This window comes from Cololabis saira, chromosome 15, assembly GCF_033807715.1.
Source record: "Cololabis saira isolate AMF1-May2022 chromosome 15, fColSai1.1, whole genome shotgun sequence".
NCBI classification, from domain to species: domain Eukaryota; kingdom Metazoa; phylum Chordata; class Actinopteri; order Beloniformes; family Belonidae; genus Cololabis; species Cololabis saira.
The window spans coordinates 41737481-41756022 of NC_084601.1; the positions used below are offsets into that span (position 1 = coordinate 41737481).

Below are 18542 nucleotides of genomic sequence, written 5' to 3' on the forward strand. Positions count from 1 at the left end.
CACGCCCATCCATGATTTCCCCCACAAAGTTAACTGTCCTCCCGTTTTGACCACCAATGCTTTGGATTTACGCCCCGATATATGAAACAATTGTGCACATGAGCATGAATGGCCATTCATAAATTTGTAGTGATACTACTCACGTTGGGCGCCTTGATGGTCCCGATGAATGAGTCCTGCACCGCTGAAGTCCGAAAATCAGCTCCCGGTGTCCTCACGCCGACAGCGGGTGTTAACAGGTGAGCTCCCAGGTGGCCGGCTGAGATGATGGTGTCCGGTGCGATGGCGCCGGCCCAGCTTGTCCTGCAGCTCCAGACGATCCTGCAGCTCCAGACGATCCTGCAGCTCCAGAAGATCCTGCAGCTCCAGACGATCTTGCAGCTCCAGAAGATCCTGCAGCTCCAGACGATCCTGCAGCTCCAGACGATCCTGCAGCTCCAGACGATCCTGCAGCTCCAGACGATCCTGCAGCTCCAGACGATCCTGCAGCTCCAGACGATCCTGCAGCTCCAGACGATCCTGCAGCTCCAGAAGATCCTGCAGCTCCAGACGATCCTGCAGCTCCAGTTGATCCTGCAGCTCCAAATAAGGACTTGCAACTCCAAACATTAGTTTCATCATGAAACAGGTTCCTCCTGGAACTCAATAAACCTGAGCAGACCTCCTGGTGCTCGGTAATCCAGATCCAAGCAGTTTTTTGACTTGAATGTAGCGGCTAAGCCCAAAACTTAAAGCCACTGAGGGGCTGCATAGACAGGCTGGATTTTAATTGACGCGCTTGCTGCTCTACTGAACTTTGCGTCTGATGAAACAAATGACCTTACGATTCACTTCTTTTGTGATGTTCATTTATTGATCACTTTTCACCACTACCAAACAAAGTTACAGAGCGGAGCAGAGCGTAGCGTAGCGTAGCGGTCAAAAAACTATATTCTCCTCTGTCTAGCAACACCTGCCACCTTTATACTAATTGCAAGTGACACAGTGAGGACACCTACTGGCCCAATTTGGTATACACAAACACACACCCACATAGAAATGGCTCCTAAAAAAAGGTATTCATATCTTCTAGCAAAGGCGAGGTGTGTGTGTGTGTGTGTGTGTGATTCATTTTGGTACAGCCGACCACTCCTAGAACCTAATTGAGATTTCTCCCAAAACAGAAGGGCAAGATTAATACCCACTAACCCTTGTTTAGGCCACTAGCCCTAGATGCAAAGAGGAATTGGGACACCACTACACTCACGGGAACGCGCAAAATTTAGGGGTAGTGCTGAAAAGTAGGGCTAGGGGGGTATTGGGACTGGGCCTTAATATAAAGGTGCCGTAAGGGGCTCCTCCTGCTCAGAGCAGCTCATCCTGGTAAAACCGGGACCAGAACATGTTCTTAGCAGATGATCTTCAGACGGGGAGTCAGAGAGATGCAACTTGCACTTTCTGTTTTGAAATGACAATTCTTATGTCTGTGCCACTCACTGCTTAGTAACTGTTTAATAAATACCGTTTTAGTAAATTTGTATGCGAAAAAATGTAATGGGACATGTACCTTCCAAAAAGTTCAACTTTTGCCTTTTCAGTCCACATTGTATTTTCCCAAAAGTCTTGGGGATCATCAAGATGTTTTCTGTCAAAACTGAGATGAGCCTTTATCTTTCTTTTTGCTCTGCAGTGGTTTTTGTCTTGGAACTCTACCATTTTTGCCTCGTCTCTTTCTTATGGTGGATTCGTGAACAATGACCTTAATTGAGGCAAGTGAGGCCTGCAGTTCTTTGAATGTTGTTCTGGGGTCATTTGTGATCTCTTGGATGACTTGTCGCTGCGTTGTTGGGGTAATTTTGGTCGGCCGGCCTCCTGGGAAGGTTCACCACTGTTCCATGTGTTGTGCAACTCATAGGTAGCTTGGCTGTCCAGTTATCAAGGCTAATGATAATTCTATTAAAGAATTATTAATAATTAATAAAGTTGACTATTTATCAAATTGTATTATCAAAAATGATCATTCTCGTAGGGGCACCACCGCCGGGGCCTTACTTCCGGTGGGATTCGATAACTAACAGCAGAAAATCAGTCTCAGAGTAATTATTATACCTAGTTATTAGTTGAAGGAGGTGAGATCCGAACACACACTTCGTCACCCAGCCTTGGCGGCAGATATGCACAGAATAAACAAGACGGCTTTTGTGATCAGAAATTTATTCACATCAGTGTCAAACAGTTGGTAAGCAACACTCATAAATTCTGATCGTTTAATCACACAACAAGAAATACAAAATCATACGATGAAAGGAAGGGGTTCTTGGGATCCTCCGGGCTGAGACTGGTGTGTGTGTGTGTGTGTGTGTGTGTGTGTGTGTGTGTGTGTGTGTGTGTGTGTGTGTGTGTGTGTGTGTGTGTGTGTGTGTGTGTGTGGTGTGTGGGTGTGTGGGTGTGGGTGTGTGGGTGTGTGCGTGTATGCGTCAGAGCAGCTTACGCTGCGCGTCACGCGTTCTGGGGGCGGGTCACGCTGCGGTACGTGAGCACGTTGCCAGAAGGGGCGTGCTACGTCGCGCTCCGTGAACACGCCTCCCGGAAGGCGACCCACGGCCGTACAGCCGTGAAGGAAATGTAACGGAAAGCGCAGCAGATCACGGCTAAACAACGGTGAAACACCACGTGGATCTGACGCGCAACCGGGTTTAGTGAAGGAAAGGGGAGGGGCGGAGGAGCGTGTCAGCGGACCGCGCTCGGACGTTGCACCGACGTGCCTGCGGGACCTCCGGCGCCTCACACAGACGCGCGGCTGCAGGCGGTCACCGCAGCCGGGGGAACCCAAAGGGGTTTTGTGAGCTCTAACGGCCGGTTTAGTAGATCGGCCGCAGGTCCCACTCGAGAACCGGGTCGGGAGTAACCCCCACCCGCTCTGAGATCGTCGGAGCCGCGGTCCGATCACTCGGCGGTGAAAGCTCACGTAAACAGGAGTTCAATACAATCAACACGTCACACAATGCATAAACTCAATAAACAGGGCCAAAACAACCGAAATAAAACCTAAATGAATCTGCCCAGACACTAAATCGCCTCTTACTTTGCAGTAGGTGAGAGAGCCGCTCTGTTTGAGGAGGAGGAGGAGGGGGGTTTCGTCCAGCCCGTGGGTGCAGTATAAACGCTCCTTGCGCGCACCCGGGAGGGGGGGGACTCCGTCTCACCCCGTCCGACTCTGAGGAAAAGGAACACAGGGCAGGTTTGCAGGACCGGCGACCCTATTACCAGCGTGAGATCTCCAGTGGTCCTTTGTCGCGGTCGGCGCCGGGCCCCGATGTCGGGATGCTCCGGGAAAGACCGTTTCACCGCGGTGGCGTCCACTGAGTCGGCTGGCAGGGTCCGCGGAGCGGATTCTGCGCTGGTTGGATGTGGGAGTCGGGCTAGGAAAAGTCTCACCTCTGCCAGCAGGCAAAAAGGCCGGGCAGACGGAAAAGTGAACAGGGAAAAATAAAAACGAAGAAAAAGAAAACTTTGGAGCCACACTCCAGGTTTTGGCCTGATGCCAAAAAAATATGAGCAAACTGAAAAACGCAAAAAAGCAGAGAAACGAAGAAAAAGCGGAGAAACTAAATAAGAACGAGACGGAAAAAAAAAGCAGAGGAGCATCAGGTGGTTGCTCCTTTTTGTAGTCTCTTTGGGGGTGGGACTGATCACAGGCAGTGCCAACCAATCCTCCTGGCCGATCGAGGCCTGGCGCTCGGGCTCCGGGTGTCTGACCCCCCCAGGTGCCATAAACCCTAGGGGAGTCTGTACCTGGCAGAAATCCTGCTGATTCGCTTTTTTGACCCCCCTCTAGGTGTCATAAACCTGAGTTCTGTTTCCGTGGGCGCCCCTTTGATGTGGGGCCGTATCGTGGGTCACATACAGGCCATCTCGAACCAGGCCACCAGGGTTATAAATTGGCCTGAGCGAGAAGATAGCAGCGGGACCATAAACTCCAGGGGGGGAGGCCGGGTCTGGCTTTGCTGGAATTTGATGGCAATGTAATTTTTCTCAGATCACACATAGTATGAATTCATCCTCCTACTTTCACATGGGCTGAGCCCAACACATGTTTTCGCCGTTTGTGGATTATGGCTCTCACTGTGGTTCGTTGGAGTCCCACAGCTTTAGAAATGTACCGGTGCTCCTTACTGAAAATTTTAGGAGCACCAGCACAACTAACTGTTACATATTTTTGACGGTTACAACGTAGCAAGGTAGCAAAAAGTAGCGGGTGTTAAAGTCTATTTTTTATTTTCGTGAACAATTAATCTGGCATGTTCACGGTAAACCTGGATCTTCGGGGAGGAGCTAACAATGGATGAATGGATTGACGAGTGCCTGTCTCCGGGAAAAAAGGAGCTACATCTGGAGAGATGGGACTGCTTTTTTCCACAGTGGGGCTATTTTTACTGGATAATATGTATTTCTGATTAATTAAAAACCACATAAAATATTGTGTATTCTTCTTTAGTATTTACATTATTGGTAACCGTTTTATAAAAGCAATACATCACTTCGCATCGGGCCCGAGAACGCCCCTCAGCGCGGGGGAGCGCGCGCCCGTATGGCTCACGGGTTGAGCAGCGACTTTTGTAAACTTTCCCCTGGACAGCTAAGTGTATTAGATTCCAGTCGCGGCATATTTTTCCCCCACTTCCGACGTGTTTGTCTTTCACTGTACCTATCAAATAAAGTTGCAAGAGCCGCATGACACCGAGCAACGCGCAACCCCGCCCCCCGCCTCGCAGCGCGCATCCAGACACACGCACGCACGGACGCGCACACGCTTCCGCCCCTCCAGAAAATTATGAAAAGAGAGAAAAAAAAAAAAAAAAAAAAATCATGGAGAGGGGTGGATTTGCAAGTCGCGCTGGTGCTCCTAGTTAAAATACTATGTCGCACGGCCTCCAGAAAAGGTCGCAAAATCCGACCAATTGGTCACAGTCTGGAGCCCTGATCTCCCACGTAGGGTGCGCTCTTATGACTGGCTGAAACAAAGGAAGATATCTGATTGGTTGCAGATCCTTCCGTGTTAAAAAAAATAATTGTGAATCGAGTCAAGTCAGGGGAGTCTCAAAAGTCGCACGCAAATCCAGCGCAGCTCACAGAAAAAAACGTTTGTAAATCAGGTTATATTTGTGTGTGCATCAAAAATACATTTGTGTATCTTGTCCTAAGCACGTGTGAATTTTGTGCTTTTGCATTTGTGGATCGGCGTGTGGATTTGTGAATTTTGTCTTGTGCATGTGTGAATTATGAGACTGTTCTAGCTCAATACTTGAAACTGAAAAGGCTTTTGATAATGCAGCCAAGATAATGTAAGTCATCTTCTCTATTACAGAATCATAAAGGAAGACCCAAAAGATACTGCTGTGATGATTGCGAACAAGTCTTCTCCGCTTCATCAAACCTGAAGATCCATAAGAAAACTCACACTGGTGATAAACCATACAGCTGTGATCAGTGTGGTGCAGCTTTTACCCGACGAGATCATCTAAAGCGACACCAACGTATTCACACTGGAGATAAGCCTTACAGGTGTGATCAGTGTGGTGCGGCTTTTACCCGGCAAGGTGATTTAACGAGTCACCAACGTATTCACACTGGAGACAAGCCTTACAGGTGTGATCAGTGTGGTGCGGCTTTTACCCGGCAAGGTGATTTGACGAGTCACAAACGTATTCACACTGGAGACAAGCCTTACAGGTGTGATCAGTGTGGTGCGGCTTTTACCCGGCAAGGTGATTTAACGAGTCACCAACGTATTCACACTGGAGACAAGCCTTACAGGTGTGATCAGTGTGGTGCGGCTTTTACCCGGCAAGGTGATTTAACGAGTCACCAACGTATTCACACTGGAGACAAGCCTTACAGGTGTGATCAGTGTGGAGCGGCTTTTACCCGGCAAGATCAATTGACGAGACATCAACGTATTCACTCTGGAGATAAGCCTTACAGATGTGATCAGTGTGGAGCGGCTTTTGCCCAGCAAAATGATCTAATTCGTCACCAACGTATTCACACTGGAGACAAGCCTTACAGATGTGATCAGTGTGGAGCGGCTTTTGCCCTGCAAGGTCATTTGACGAGTCACCAACGTATTCACACTGGAGACAAGCCTTACAGGTGTGATCAGTGTGGAGCGGCTTTTGCCCAACAAGGTGGTCTGAAGCGACACCAACGTATTCACTCTGGAGACAAGCCTTACAGATGTGATCAGTGTGGAGTTGCTTTTGCCCACCAAGGTTCTCTAATTAGTCACCAACGTATTCACACTGGAAACAAGCCTTACATATGCGATCAGTGTGGAGCGGCTTTTGCCCACCAAAGTTCTCTAATTAGTCACCAACGTATTCACACTGGAGACAAGCCTTACAGGTGTGATCAGTGTGGAGCGGCTTTTGCCAGGCAAGGTCATTTGACGAGACACCAACGTATTCACACTGGAGACAAGCCTTACAGATGTGATCAGTGTGGAGTTGCTTTTGCCCAGCAAGGTGCCCTAACGAGACACCAACGTATTCACACTGGAGACAAGCCTTACAGGTGTGATCAGTGTGGAGCGGCTTTTGCCCAACAAGGTTCTCTAAAGAGACACCAACGTATTCACACTGGATAAAAAGTGTACATTTGTGATCAGTGCCAATATCATTTATTTTGAGAGTTCAGTTAAAAGGCACCAATTTAGTTATTTTAGTTTGAAAGAAATAATTCTGGTGGTTCGATTGTGGGAAAGATTTTAAATATTTTATTTAAAAAGCAGCAGATTCTTACAGCTGTAAGAGCTGTTCAGTTATAACCAGATTTAGAAAATGAAGTAAAAGAATTCAATTCAAAAGTCTTTATTTTGAACATGATGGTAGTGTAAGTAACAGACATGCTCGAGCATACTTGAACAATGAATGCAACAGATTTAGTTTTTAAGCAGCAGCAGTTTTGACATGTTCAAAAAGAAGTAAGAAGTAAAAAAATGTCTCCTTCCACTTGAACTCAATACCATGTTTTCACATAGACTCTTGTTGTTAGATGTCAAAAATCTTGATGTATTGAAGTTACACAAATTAATATTAACCATTTGACACAGTGTAAACATATTGTGGTATACGTGAGTATAAATTTGCGGATACCTGGGTGATTATTGCCATTTGCAGTTACATTTCCCTCTATATAAACACTATTTAAAATTGTAATATGCAACTTCTGAGAGCTAGCAAGATTTGAAATTGGCGCCTCCTCTAAGCCCCGCCCCCTCCTCCCCCTCCCGTCAGCGCTCCGTCCAAAGCCACGCCCCCACAAACTTTGGGGAACGCGCATTTGCCACATTTGGCTGGGACCAGCCTCGAGTTTATGATACCTGACCGCATGGTTTGGAACAAAGGAAACCCCATGGACGCAAAGCTCAACCAGGATTTGCATCTAAGGCCCTGCAGTGATAAGGAACAGCCCCTGATTGGACACAGACCCCAAGCCACAGGGGGGGCCTTCACTTCCTGGGCCAGCTATAAAAGGAAAAGCTCTCTTCTCCTCTGCTCTGTCCGTTTCGCAGCGAGTGGCCGCGAGTTTTCTGAGCCCAAAGAGGAGCTGAACCAGGGACCCTGCAAGCCTCGACGTGAACGCCTTTGGACCGACCTGGAGCTGAAGGAGGCCCAGCTGCTGTGCCCATGTATTCCCCTCATCCACACTGGTCCTCATCTGGACCAGGAGAGAGAGAGAGAGAGACGCTCTTTATCAGGATCCCCTGCTGAGCGTAACTACCCTTTGTTTCATCAAGAAACACTGACCGGCCGGATTAAACCACTTTCTCTGCATTTACAAAGATTCACGTAAGAGGCTGTTCTGTGTCTGGGCAGAGAAACTTAGTAACACATTTTAAAAGTTAGTTTTACGTTGTGAGCCGGACTGGTGATCCCGTCACAGCTGTGCTCATTAGTTGAGTGTGTTTGTTTATCTTATTGTTTTCTCCCCAAATTCTGCTCCTACTACCCCCCCCCCCCCCCCCCTTCACGTAATCTGAAGTTTTGTGTACATGTTTAGTTAGTTGTTGTTTTTGGGTAGTTTAGCCATCAGAATTTATCCGAAGTGTTGTTTTACCATCTTCTTGACTCTTGTGTAAATAAATTCTGATTAATTTGAATGAGAGAAGTTGTTTGTGCTTATTTTAAGCTTATTTGTCACGACTGTTGTTGCAAGGCCTTTGTTCAAACTCCTCCCTTCACTATTATTCTGAAGAATAATCTACCTTGAGACTAATTTTTGCAGTTTAGTTATCTTTTTTCTGATTACATCAGGTGGTGCCCCATTTTGATTAAGTCGTTTTGATAATTCAATTTGATAATCTACTTTATAACTATTAATGATTGTCCTTCGACAATCATTAATGACTCTTTGATAACTGAACCAGCACCTCCCCTGTGGCACAACATCAATGATATTAGAAATAAATGTATGGCTTTATATAAATTGTCCTGTTGTGGTGGAATAAAAAATCATCCAGCACAGAGATGTCTTAGGTGTGAAAAAAAACCTTGAGAAAAAACAATTTTTCCCTCTTTTTATAGCAGGCAGTTAATGTTTCTTTTATCCTGTAAAGTTGGACATTTTAAAGAGTAGGTGAATGACTTTCTTTTTGACAGTTGTGGAACTGCAACAAAATTAATTTCTGCATGAGACCCAATGCAAGAAAGAGATGGTCGGCCTTCCTGTCCTGAGCACCAAGAAGAGGACTGGAATGGTTTTCCAAGTCCAAATAATAACACTGTAAAGTCTCACGTTTCCACCAAGTTTCAAACGGGACGTTTCATGTGTTAGGCTAACGTGATAATCACTACACTACATAAACTGACATCCTTTGACCTGCAAAGTCGGGGGGCATAACAAAAAAAATCCTGTAAAAAATTCTGCTACAAGTCTTGACAGCAAGATGGATACTGTGGGTTTTCTCTAGGCTGCTCTGAAAGACTCATTCTGCGAGAAGTATTTTATCTCTTCCTTTTCTTCAAGTCTTTGCACATTGACTTTGAAGTTACCTTCATATGAATCATATTAGAAATAAATGTATGGCTTTATATAAATTGTCCTGTTGTGGTACAATAAAAAAACATCCACCACAGAGATGTCATGGGTGTGAAAACAATCAAGAAAAAACTTTTCTAAATCTTTTCTAAAGTCAGGTAGTTAATGTTTTTTTGTTATAAAGTTGTACATTTTAAAGTGTAGGTGAATGGAGAATGACTGACTTTTGGTCAGTTGTGGAACTGCAACAAATTTCATTTCTGCATGAGACCCAATATGAGAAAGAGATGCTCAGCCTTCCTGTCCTGAGCACCAAGTAGAGACTGGAGTGGTTTTCCAAGTCCAAATAATGCTATTGCAAAGTCATACATGTTTCTACCCAGTTTTGAACAGGGGCCCTTTCGCGTGTTAAGAGAACGTGATAACCACTACACTACGGACACTACCATGCACTGAAATCGGCGGGCCAAGACACTGTTACGTCCCAGACTTGGGGAACAGAGGGGCAACATAAAAATGAGGCAGCGAGAGATGATTTACAACAAAAAGGCTGTATTTATTCTTGCACAGCTCAAGGTTTTCAATAAAAAAGTTAAAATCCGTGCTAACTGGGTGAACACAACAGAAACAAAATGATAAAACGAAAAATGAAGCTTCTCTTCGGGGTAAACCTAGGCCAAAATAACAAACAAAAGAAACTACCTTCTCAACCAGACTACCTAAGCCCTGGAACGAAACAAAAGATCAAACAAAATTACAATCTCTGAGCCTAACTTCCTAAACTAACAAAAACAGGAGAAAAAGGGGATCAAATTAAATGGCGGTTTACCCTTACTGCTTCGGTATAAAATATAAGACAGGCTACAGCCAGTTACAAAACCACCCACCTAACTCAAGCAAGAACTGCTCACAAACAGACAGCAGACTAACACAGATTATCAAGCACAGAACACAGCGAGGAGGATTGCCACACTGAACAGTAGCAGCCCTCGAAATGCTGACTGAGGTGTGCTGCTTTTGAGGTGGACCAGCAGCTTTTGAGGTGGACCAGCAGCTTTTGTGGTGGACCAGCAGCTTTTGAGCTGGACCAGCAGCTTTTGAGCTGGACCAGCAGCTTGTTGTCAGTTCGCCAGTCTCATCTGCCCCAGCTGTGGAGGACCAATGGCTGCGGCAGGAGGCGGGACCTGTCAATCTGAACTGTCAGTAGGAAGAACAAGATGGATCAAAAATAGGAGTGCTCACTCGCCCAAAAATACAGAAACAAAATATAAGTACAATTACACACTAAATCGCAGGCACTAACGGCTGGGGGCCGTAACAAGACTGATTGCTAAAATGCCCACAGCAAGATGGATACTGCAGGTTTTTCTCCTGCATGCTCTGAGAGGCTCATGCTGAGAGACATATTTTATCTCTTGCTTCTCTCTGAACTACGGAAACTGAAATTCTTTAAAATCAGTGTGCAAAATTTTAAATTCCATGCAAATAATCTCTGGTTGCCACATTTTCCCGACAGCAAGATGGATGCTGCAGGTTTTCGGTTACCTGCTTTGAAAGACTCATGTTGCGGGACATACCGTGGGGAAAAAAAGTATTTAGTCAGCCACCAATTGTGCAAGTTCTCCCACTTAAAAAGATGAGAGGTGTTCAACTATGAGACACAGAATGGGGGGAAAGAATCCAAGAAATCACATTGTAGGATTTTTACTGAATGAATTGATAAATTCCTGGGTAAAACAAGTATTTGGTCACCTACAAACAAAGATTTCTGCCTTTCAAAGACCGGTAACTTCTTCTTCAAGAGGCTCCTCTGTCCTCCACTAGTTACCTGAATTCATGGCACCTGCTTTAACTGGTTATCAGTATTGATAACCAGTAACAAATGTATTGAGATGAACTTTTGTTATTGATCAAATACTTATTTTAAACTATAAATTGCAAATACATTCTTTAAAAATCAGCCAATGTAATTTTCTGTATTTTTTTTTTCATTTTGTCTCTCATGGTTGAGATATACCTGTGATGAAAATTACAGATATATCGGTAACCCTTTCTTTTACAGTACAGTAATAACCAGGTAATACCATGGTAATTACACTGTAATTACCTAGTAGTACCTTCTATTTACAAGGTAATTACATGGTAACTACCGGGTAATTTACCCAGTAAGTACTAGGTAATTATTACGGATTTTGTACCATGTAATTATGTGTATTTACTATGTAATTACATGGTAAATACCTGGTTGTTTAAACTAAACATTACTAGGTAATTACAAAGACATTAGATGGGAACTATGAGGGAAATTACAGGTATTTACTAGGTTAATATTGGTAACTACCAGTCAATTTACCATGTAATTACTCTGAAATTACATGAATTATGTCTAAGTAAGTACCAGGTAATTACTAAGTATTTTTCTGCAAACTACCAGGAAATTATAACCTATATTTGAGGTATTTACCAGCTAATTACACTTCAATGACCATGTAGTTACCTTGTATTTACTATACATTTCATGGATAACTACCGGGTATTTACCCATTCATTACTGATTTATGTATTATCAATGGATTGGTGCATGTACCCCCGAGGGGTGTAAATGACTCTATTGACCTTGTAATTAACCTGATAGTTACCATGTTTTACTGGGCAATTGGCAGGTACTTACCTTGTAGTTACTTGCCCAGTAATTCTATTTCCTAAGTATTTACCCAATAAGTACAGACATTTTTACCTGGCTTTTACTCAGTAATTAAAGTGAAACTGGACTGTAAAAGAAAGCGTGTGTTGTTTCCATAATATTACCTGGTAATTGTAGATTATAATTATACTTCTATATTATACCCGGGGGGTAAAAATGATCACAAGAACGGTGAGTAAAGATCCCAGAACCACACGGGGACCTAGTGAATGACCTGCAGAGAGCTGGGACCAGAGTAACAAAGGAACCGTCAGTAACAAATACGCCGCCAGCGACTCAGATCCTGCAGGGCCAGACGTTCCCCCTGCTGAAGCCAGTACAAGTCCAGGCCCGTCTGAAGTTTGCTAGAGAGCATTTGGATGATCCAGAAGAGGATTGGGAGAATGTTATATGGTCAAATGAAACCAAAATAGAACTTTTTGGTGGAAACACAACTTGTCGTGTTTGGAGGAGAAAGAAAGCTGAGTTGCATCCAAAGAACACCAAACCTACTGTGAAGCACGGGGGTGGAAACATCATGTTTTGGGGAGGTTTTTCTGCAAAGGGACCGGGACGACTGATCCGTTATTTGCAAATACATTCTTTTAAAATCAGCCAATGTGATTTTCTGATTTTTTTTTTTTTCATTTTGTCTCTCATATATATACACACACACTTACTTTGATCTACTTCAAATCATGTTTCTCTAGTTTGCCCTCTATGATTAGATTTGTGTTAGTTAAACAACCTCAGACCGTGTCAGAAAAGGCTCTGTGGCGCAATGGTAGCGCGTCTGACTCCAGATCAGAAGGTTGTGTGTTCAACTCACATCAGGGTCATAATGAACTTTCACTTTTTTTATTTATCCATCCTCACGAGTTCACCAACCAGACAAACTTTAGCTGCAACAGAAAACTTTGATATGAACCTGGAATTGTTCAAGTCTGCATAATCACCTGACTTGATGAAAGGAGGAACAAAAGATAATCTTAATAAAAAACGAATTTAATTTGTTTATCAGGAGACACAAGGCAAGTTTATTTGTATACCACATTTCATGTACAATTTAAAGTGATTTAATAGCAACATTTAAGATAAAAAAATGTGTCAAAGTGATAAAGTAAAATCATCCAGTTTTAAAAAGTCTCTAAATTGTCTGATTCTGCAGATTCACACATATAGGAGTGGTTGTTGTGGCCGAGTGGTTAAGGCGATGCACTCGAAATCCATTGGGGATTCCCCGCGCAGGTTCAAATCCTGCCAACAACGATTAATATTTGAATGGGGGAAAAAAAGGTTTGTTAAATCTTGTCTGTCTTAACCTCAGACAAAACTGATTTAAAACTCATCCATCAGGGGCCTCATGTACAAAGAGTGTACGTGCGCCACTTTCTACGCTTACGGTTGAATGTTCAAAAAGTGATTGAACGTGAAAAGTTGTGGTCCTTCACGCACACGTTAATTCTGGCTTACGCACATTTCTGAGGTTTTGTCTTATGGCGACACTCACTGGGGATGCAGTGAAGTCCAACATATGAGGAAAAGTGACTTCAACAACAAGTTCACTACCACACATGAAGGGCACGACAGTCCCCACATCACCAAATAAGTTACACAGGAGTCGAAATGCAACAATTTCACAATTAACCACATGGTCTGAACATAAAACTAAAGGTTGGTGCAAAACAATGTATACTGCAAATCACACTGTCAGCCTTGGCTCTGTTAGAGGACACTGCTGATGGCAGGATGCAGTACGGAGTCTTTAGGGACCACTCTGCTGGTCCAGGATGAAGACTGGAGTAAGACGAGACGAGGTAACTGAGAGTTTACGGAGGCCCTGTGGCTTAGTTGGTCAAAGCACCTGTCTAGTAAACAGGAGATCCTGGGTTCAAATCCCAGCAGAGCCTCTAAACTCATCTGTCTTTGGAGGAGAGAAAGATTAGAGATGTCTCATTCATTCATAGTTCAACTGTGGTGGTGAAATGGTAAAGAGACATGTAGTTCTTCTAAGAGATGTGGACTGCTTGAGAGGGAGGTAATGTCTGGTTCTTCTCCTTTTAGTCACTTTAATGCTTTGCTGTTCTTCACTCGTGCCACAAGGTGGGGTACTCCTGCAATTCTTTTTGACCAAATGTGTATTTCTTTACGCGATGTGTCTGACAGTCAGTTACTTCCCAAGTTTGACCTCACTTAAAAAAGTCTCTACTTGGTTCGGGAGACTGTGCATGTAACTCAAGTTGTTGTAAACCAGGATGGATCAAACATATACATGCATACATACGAAAAAGAAACCCTCACCATGAAGGCCGGTTAGCTCAGAAGGTCAGAGCGTGGTGCTAATAATGCCAAGGTCATGGGTTCAATCCCCATACTGGCCAGAATGTTTACCACTAAAACACGGGTCATCTTTGAAAGTTTCAGATTCAGGTTCTGCCTCTCACCTGGAAAATAGCTGGGATAGAATCCAGGAGACCCATGTGACCCCTCCAAAGAATATAGTGGTTATAGAGAAAGGATGGATGTACCATCAAGTCATTTCTGTGAGGATCTGCTATGAAGGGCATTTCTGGTATGATGGCTGAGTTGTTCAGGTCGTAGTATGGGGGAACATATATTGGTGTATAAAAGTGGGTTTTTACTACTTTATAGTTAGAAACTGTAAAATGATAGTTTGAATGAATGATAATATATATTATGAACAGATGAGATGTGACCATATGATTTACACAGATTTCAATTATAGTGTATACATGGGTGATTGCAGTATTTACATGAGAGTTGAAGTATTTACAGCAGTGTGAGGAGGTAGTTGGCAAAAAGTCCAGTGCAATTATATCACGTACCGTTGTGCAGAATAGTGCAAAGAGTCAGTGGGTGCTGGAACACACAAGACCTGCTTTAACTGAACCCATTTCAGGGCAGGTAACCATATATGGTAACTATAAAAGCGTTGTTTCACCTCCTTCATAGCTCTGTTACTTCACATAAAGCCAGGACAGTAGTGGAACAGGTTTGTGAACTAAATATATCCCAGTGAGGTGGAATCAAGCTGCTCCAGAGGAAGAACTTTTGTGTCAACAGGGTTTGTATAACAAGCTGAAGACATCGTTGGAGGTTCTGTGGCTTAGTTGGTCAAAGCACCTGTCTTGTAAACAGGAGATCCTGGGTTCAAATCCCAGCAGAGCCTTTAAACTAACAATTAAGTATATCACTCCTGTAATGATAAAAACCACAGGCTTTGTGGAAAAATTGACCCAATTTCTGTGTTTTCCACATGGTTGGATAAAGTCTTCACCTTCTCCTCTGTTTGGGAGGAAACTGTTTGTCGACACAAACACTTACAATGTTTCTCAGTGTAGCAAGTGCTTCTTCTAACATTTCCTAAGCAGTAAAAGCAGACTGAACTCTCATGACATTTTAACAGGCCTCATTCATATTGAGATGATAATTGTTGCTCATAAGGGAACAGTCGTTGGCTGACCGTCACTGCCAGGGTTCTTGAGAAAGCCGTAATCCAGTCAGGAGTAGGTACGAAGAGAGAGCTGTTCATTCAAATGTCAATGACAGTTGTCATTATCAAACCTCTCCAAGTCTATGGTCTCTTTCTAAGAGGATGGTAATTAGCTTGGGATTTTGAAGAAACCATCAACAAACAGTTACTTTCCTGACATCTAGGTATGTGTACGTAGAGATCCAGGCCTTGATTACAAAACCTTGAGTTACATGTGTAGCGTCTGTTAGATAACGGCAGCAGAGCAACTGTGTCACTAACATGATAGTGCTGGTTAGCACCAGAGAAGAAGCCCTTGTTCTTTGTTGGTTTTTAGAGTTGTGAGAAAAAAGCAGAGAAATGTACTGAATGCCTCAGAGCAACCGTATGGTTTTACCCTGTCTTCCGCTGAAATAAAGTCCACGTTTTATGCACCAAGTCGTCCCAGTGAGTGCTGTAACAATTTGGAGATGATTAATGGACATTGTTTCACGGCGAAAGACCTTTCCAACTCTGGAGAAAAACGCTGTAACGCCGGACACGTGTGAGAGCAAGCTAACTGAGGAAGTGCTAGCTTAAGGTAGCAGATACATGCCTCATTTTGTTGTTTTTTTCCCAGTGTTTTTTAAAAAAAAAAACGCTACAAACAAGATGTCGGAGTGCAAAGAAGAGCTCCTAATGGAGATATAAACTAAATTATTTGCACTAACAGTAAAACAAACTGTACAGAGCAGTGGCAGCTGGTGATAAAATCATTTTGGGGGGGTGCACTGGCGAGTGGGGATTAGGGTTAGGATCAGTGTTGTGCTAGTTACTGAAAAATAGTAACTAGTTACCGTTATTAGTTACTGTGAGGTTAATCAATCTTTAAACTTGTTTTGTCTTTACGAAACTGTCACATGCTCTGTTAACAGAAGTCACAGCAGCCACTTCCTGATCTGTCTACTGTAGTGTGATTGACTCAATCACACATTATCACTTCAACCCATTGTCTACTGTTCACTGCCATATATGGTCATTTCCTGTCAAGTTTCTTAATAAAAGCATCATGCAGAGGGGAAGCATTTATGAAGCATTTTGCTGTCAGGGGCTCTGCCCCTGTTGCGTTGCTCTCCCCCTTCTGCAGAAGTGTGTTAAAAGACCATTCAAGCCAGTCTCTGTGTCTTTCCTCGTTACAAACTTATGTAATGTTGATTTAGACCTAACAGTTACTTCATTAAAAAGTAACTCAGTTAGTAACTCAGTTACTTAGATCAAAAAGTAATGTGTTACTATGAAAAGTAACTTTTTAGTTACTTTAAATAAAAACATCATTTTAAATGCTCCCATTTAATGCCCCTCTAGCCTTCATTTCAGCAGGTTCTGTATGGATTTACATTGTGCATCGTGTTCTGCATTCTGATTGGCTAAACAGGCTTTAGGAGAAAAAGACGCTACAGCGCGAGTCAGGATACAGCGGTAAAGAAGAGCTGTGGAATACGTGCAAAGCGTTGCTGATCTCTGCAATTTGAAACCTTCTATAATAATTATAAAAGGAATTTCACTAACCACGGGTTCTTTTTGTAACGTAACCCCTGTTAAAAACCAGGGATTGTGGTAATGACAATATCTCCACATTGAGAAACTCGCCTTTTCTTGGCTCTCCATGACCGTCATGTTTTTGAACGCATGGCAGCTACGTTTCCTCTGGTCTTCGCATGTGGGGAAAAAAGCTTCACTGTATCCAGAAATAACAGAGTAACGCACCGTTTGGTAACGGTAATTGCGTTACTGAATTTAAAAAGTAATGTGTTAGAGTATTAGTTACCGCAAAACTAACGGCGTTACTTAGTCCACACTGGTTAGGATTAGGGTTCTTTTCCTCTGCCGAACGACTCGTGAAATTATTGTTTTGTAATGAAACAACCAAATTTAGTTTTTCTGCTGCCATTGTCTCCTGTCTTGTCATTGTGACTCCGTTTGTAGCGAGTGACAGATACAGTCGCACATCTACACCGTCAGGGGTGTGACTTTGATTGACAGCTCATGAATCAATCAGATTGGATGAAGAATGACAGAAAACACGCTGATTGGCCACGGAGGAGTCTTTGAGTAGCCAATTAGAGACCAGCATGAAGTCACATGGAAGAAAAGTTTAAGAACATACAATACACACTCATTTGGCCGGCGCCCCTCGCCATTGAAACCTCTGTATTTCAGTCTGCACAAAAAACAACTCTGAATAAACCCAGTATGGGATGGGAAGGCTTGGAAAATTAAAAGTCAGACACATTTTATGAGTGCACAGATGTGATAATTACTTTTTTTATGTAATTTATGTGTACTGTGTCTTTATTTTTTCCTGTAATTTTATTGGGGGCGCCGCCCTAGCGCCCCCTATTGACAAGCCGCCACTGCTCGTGAGGATGGATAAATAAAAAAACTGAAAGTTCATTATGACCCTGATGTGAGTTGAACACATAACCTTCTGATCTGGAGTCAGACGCGCTACCATTGCACCACAGAGCCTTTTCTGATGTGGTCTGAGGTTGTTTAATTAACACAAATCTAATCATAGAGGGCAAACTATGGAAACAGGATTTGGAAGTAGATCAAAGTATGTGTATTATATATATATATCAGTGTTTCCCCTACCATTATATAGGCCTGGCGGGGCCGCCAGGCCAACGAGACCCCCCGCCAGGCCTAAAAAAAAAAAAATCAATGATCATTTACGTGTTTGCATGAGACGCTGCAGGGAAGCATGAAGGAAAAAACAGCCCGACGACGCACCAGGCGTCCGCGGGGTCCTAGCGCCAGCCATGTATGAGCGTCTAGGCTGATTTATGGTTCTGCGGTACACCAACGGCGTTCTGATTGAGCTTCTTTTTTTGGTAAGCAATAATGATGAAAATAACACAGACAATAGATTGTCTTTCCAGTAGAACCACTAAAAGTTCATTTTTCCCCCAGCCAAATGCATGTAACTCTGTTATAACTAAACGGGTAAAACAAATCTACAATGTTTAAATTATTTATAACTGATATAATCTCAATTGTGAATAGGGATGTTTTGTCACATATGCCGTCAGCACAAGTAGCCGTTAAAAGAGGACCATCCCAGAGGGTTTTTATAGAGATCCCTCTGAAATATATAGAAAAGATGTGCTCAATGCTCATATGGGGTCAGACCTTTCAGGCCCATGACACTTTGGTTAAAGGTTAGATTAAATCTAATTATTTCATTGAAGTGATATCATTCAGCAATATAGGCCTACAATGATTTTTAATGTAAAACTTTGTTATATTGCTACATGTCCAATATACCGTCCCACGCGCCTCGTCTGTTTAGGATTTTTTCGGTGGTAC

At 43.3% G+C, this 18542-nt stretch overlaps 1 protein-coding gene and 6 non-coding genes across 7 annotated transcripts in view; 6 read left to right on the plus strand and 1 right to left on the minus strand.

Annotated features, from left to right (window-relative positions):
* The window catches only part of LOC133460943 (zinc finger protein 271-like), a 137577-nt gene extending 130952 nt beyond the window's left edge, over nucleotides 1-6625 (plus strand). Inside the window, exon 6 of the mRNA XM_061741656.1 lies at nucleotides 5397-6625. Within this exon, the coding sequence (XP_061597640.1) occupies nucleotides 5397-6625 (1229 nt within the window). The remainder of the gene's footprint in view (nucleotides 1-5396) is intronic.
* Nucleotides 6626-12468: 5843 nt separating this feature from the next.
* Nucleotides 12469-12540, plus strand: trnaw-cca (transfer RNA tryptophan (anticodon CCA)). Its single transcript has one exon. It is a non-coding gene; the product is annotated as a tRNA-Trp (tRNA).
* Nucleotides 12541-12888: 348 nt separating this feature from the next.
* Nucleotides 12889-12970, plus strand: trnas-cga (transfer RNA serine (anticodon CGA)). Its single transcript has one exon. It is a non-coding gene; the product is annotated as a tRNA-Ser (tRNA).
* Nucleotides 12971-13537: 567 nt separating this feature from the next.
* trnat-agu (transfer RNA threonine (anticodon AGU)) lies at nucleotides 13538-13611 on the plus strand. Its single transcript has one exon. It is a non-coding gene; the product is annotated as a tRNA-Thr (tRNA).
* Nucleotides 13612-14008: 397 nt separating this feature from the next.
* Nucleotides 14009-14082, plus strand: trnai-aau (transfer RNA isoleucine (anticodon AAU)). The gene has a single exon. It is a non-coding gene; the product is annotated as a tRNA-Ile (tRNA).
* Nucleotides 14083-14817: 735 nt separating this feature from the next.
* On the plus strand, nucleotides 14818-14891 carry trnat-ugu (transfer RNA threonine (anticodon UGU)). Its single transcript has one exon. It is a non-coding gene; the product is annotated as a tRNA-Thr (tRNA).
* Nucleotides 14892-17630: 2739 nt separating this feature from the next.
* Nucleotides 17631-17702, minus strand: trnaw-cca (transfer RNA tryptophan (anticodon CCA)). The gene has a single exon. It is a non-coding gene; the product is annotated as a tRNA-Trp (tRNA).
* Nucleotides 17703-18542: the final 840 nt, after the last annotated feature.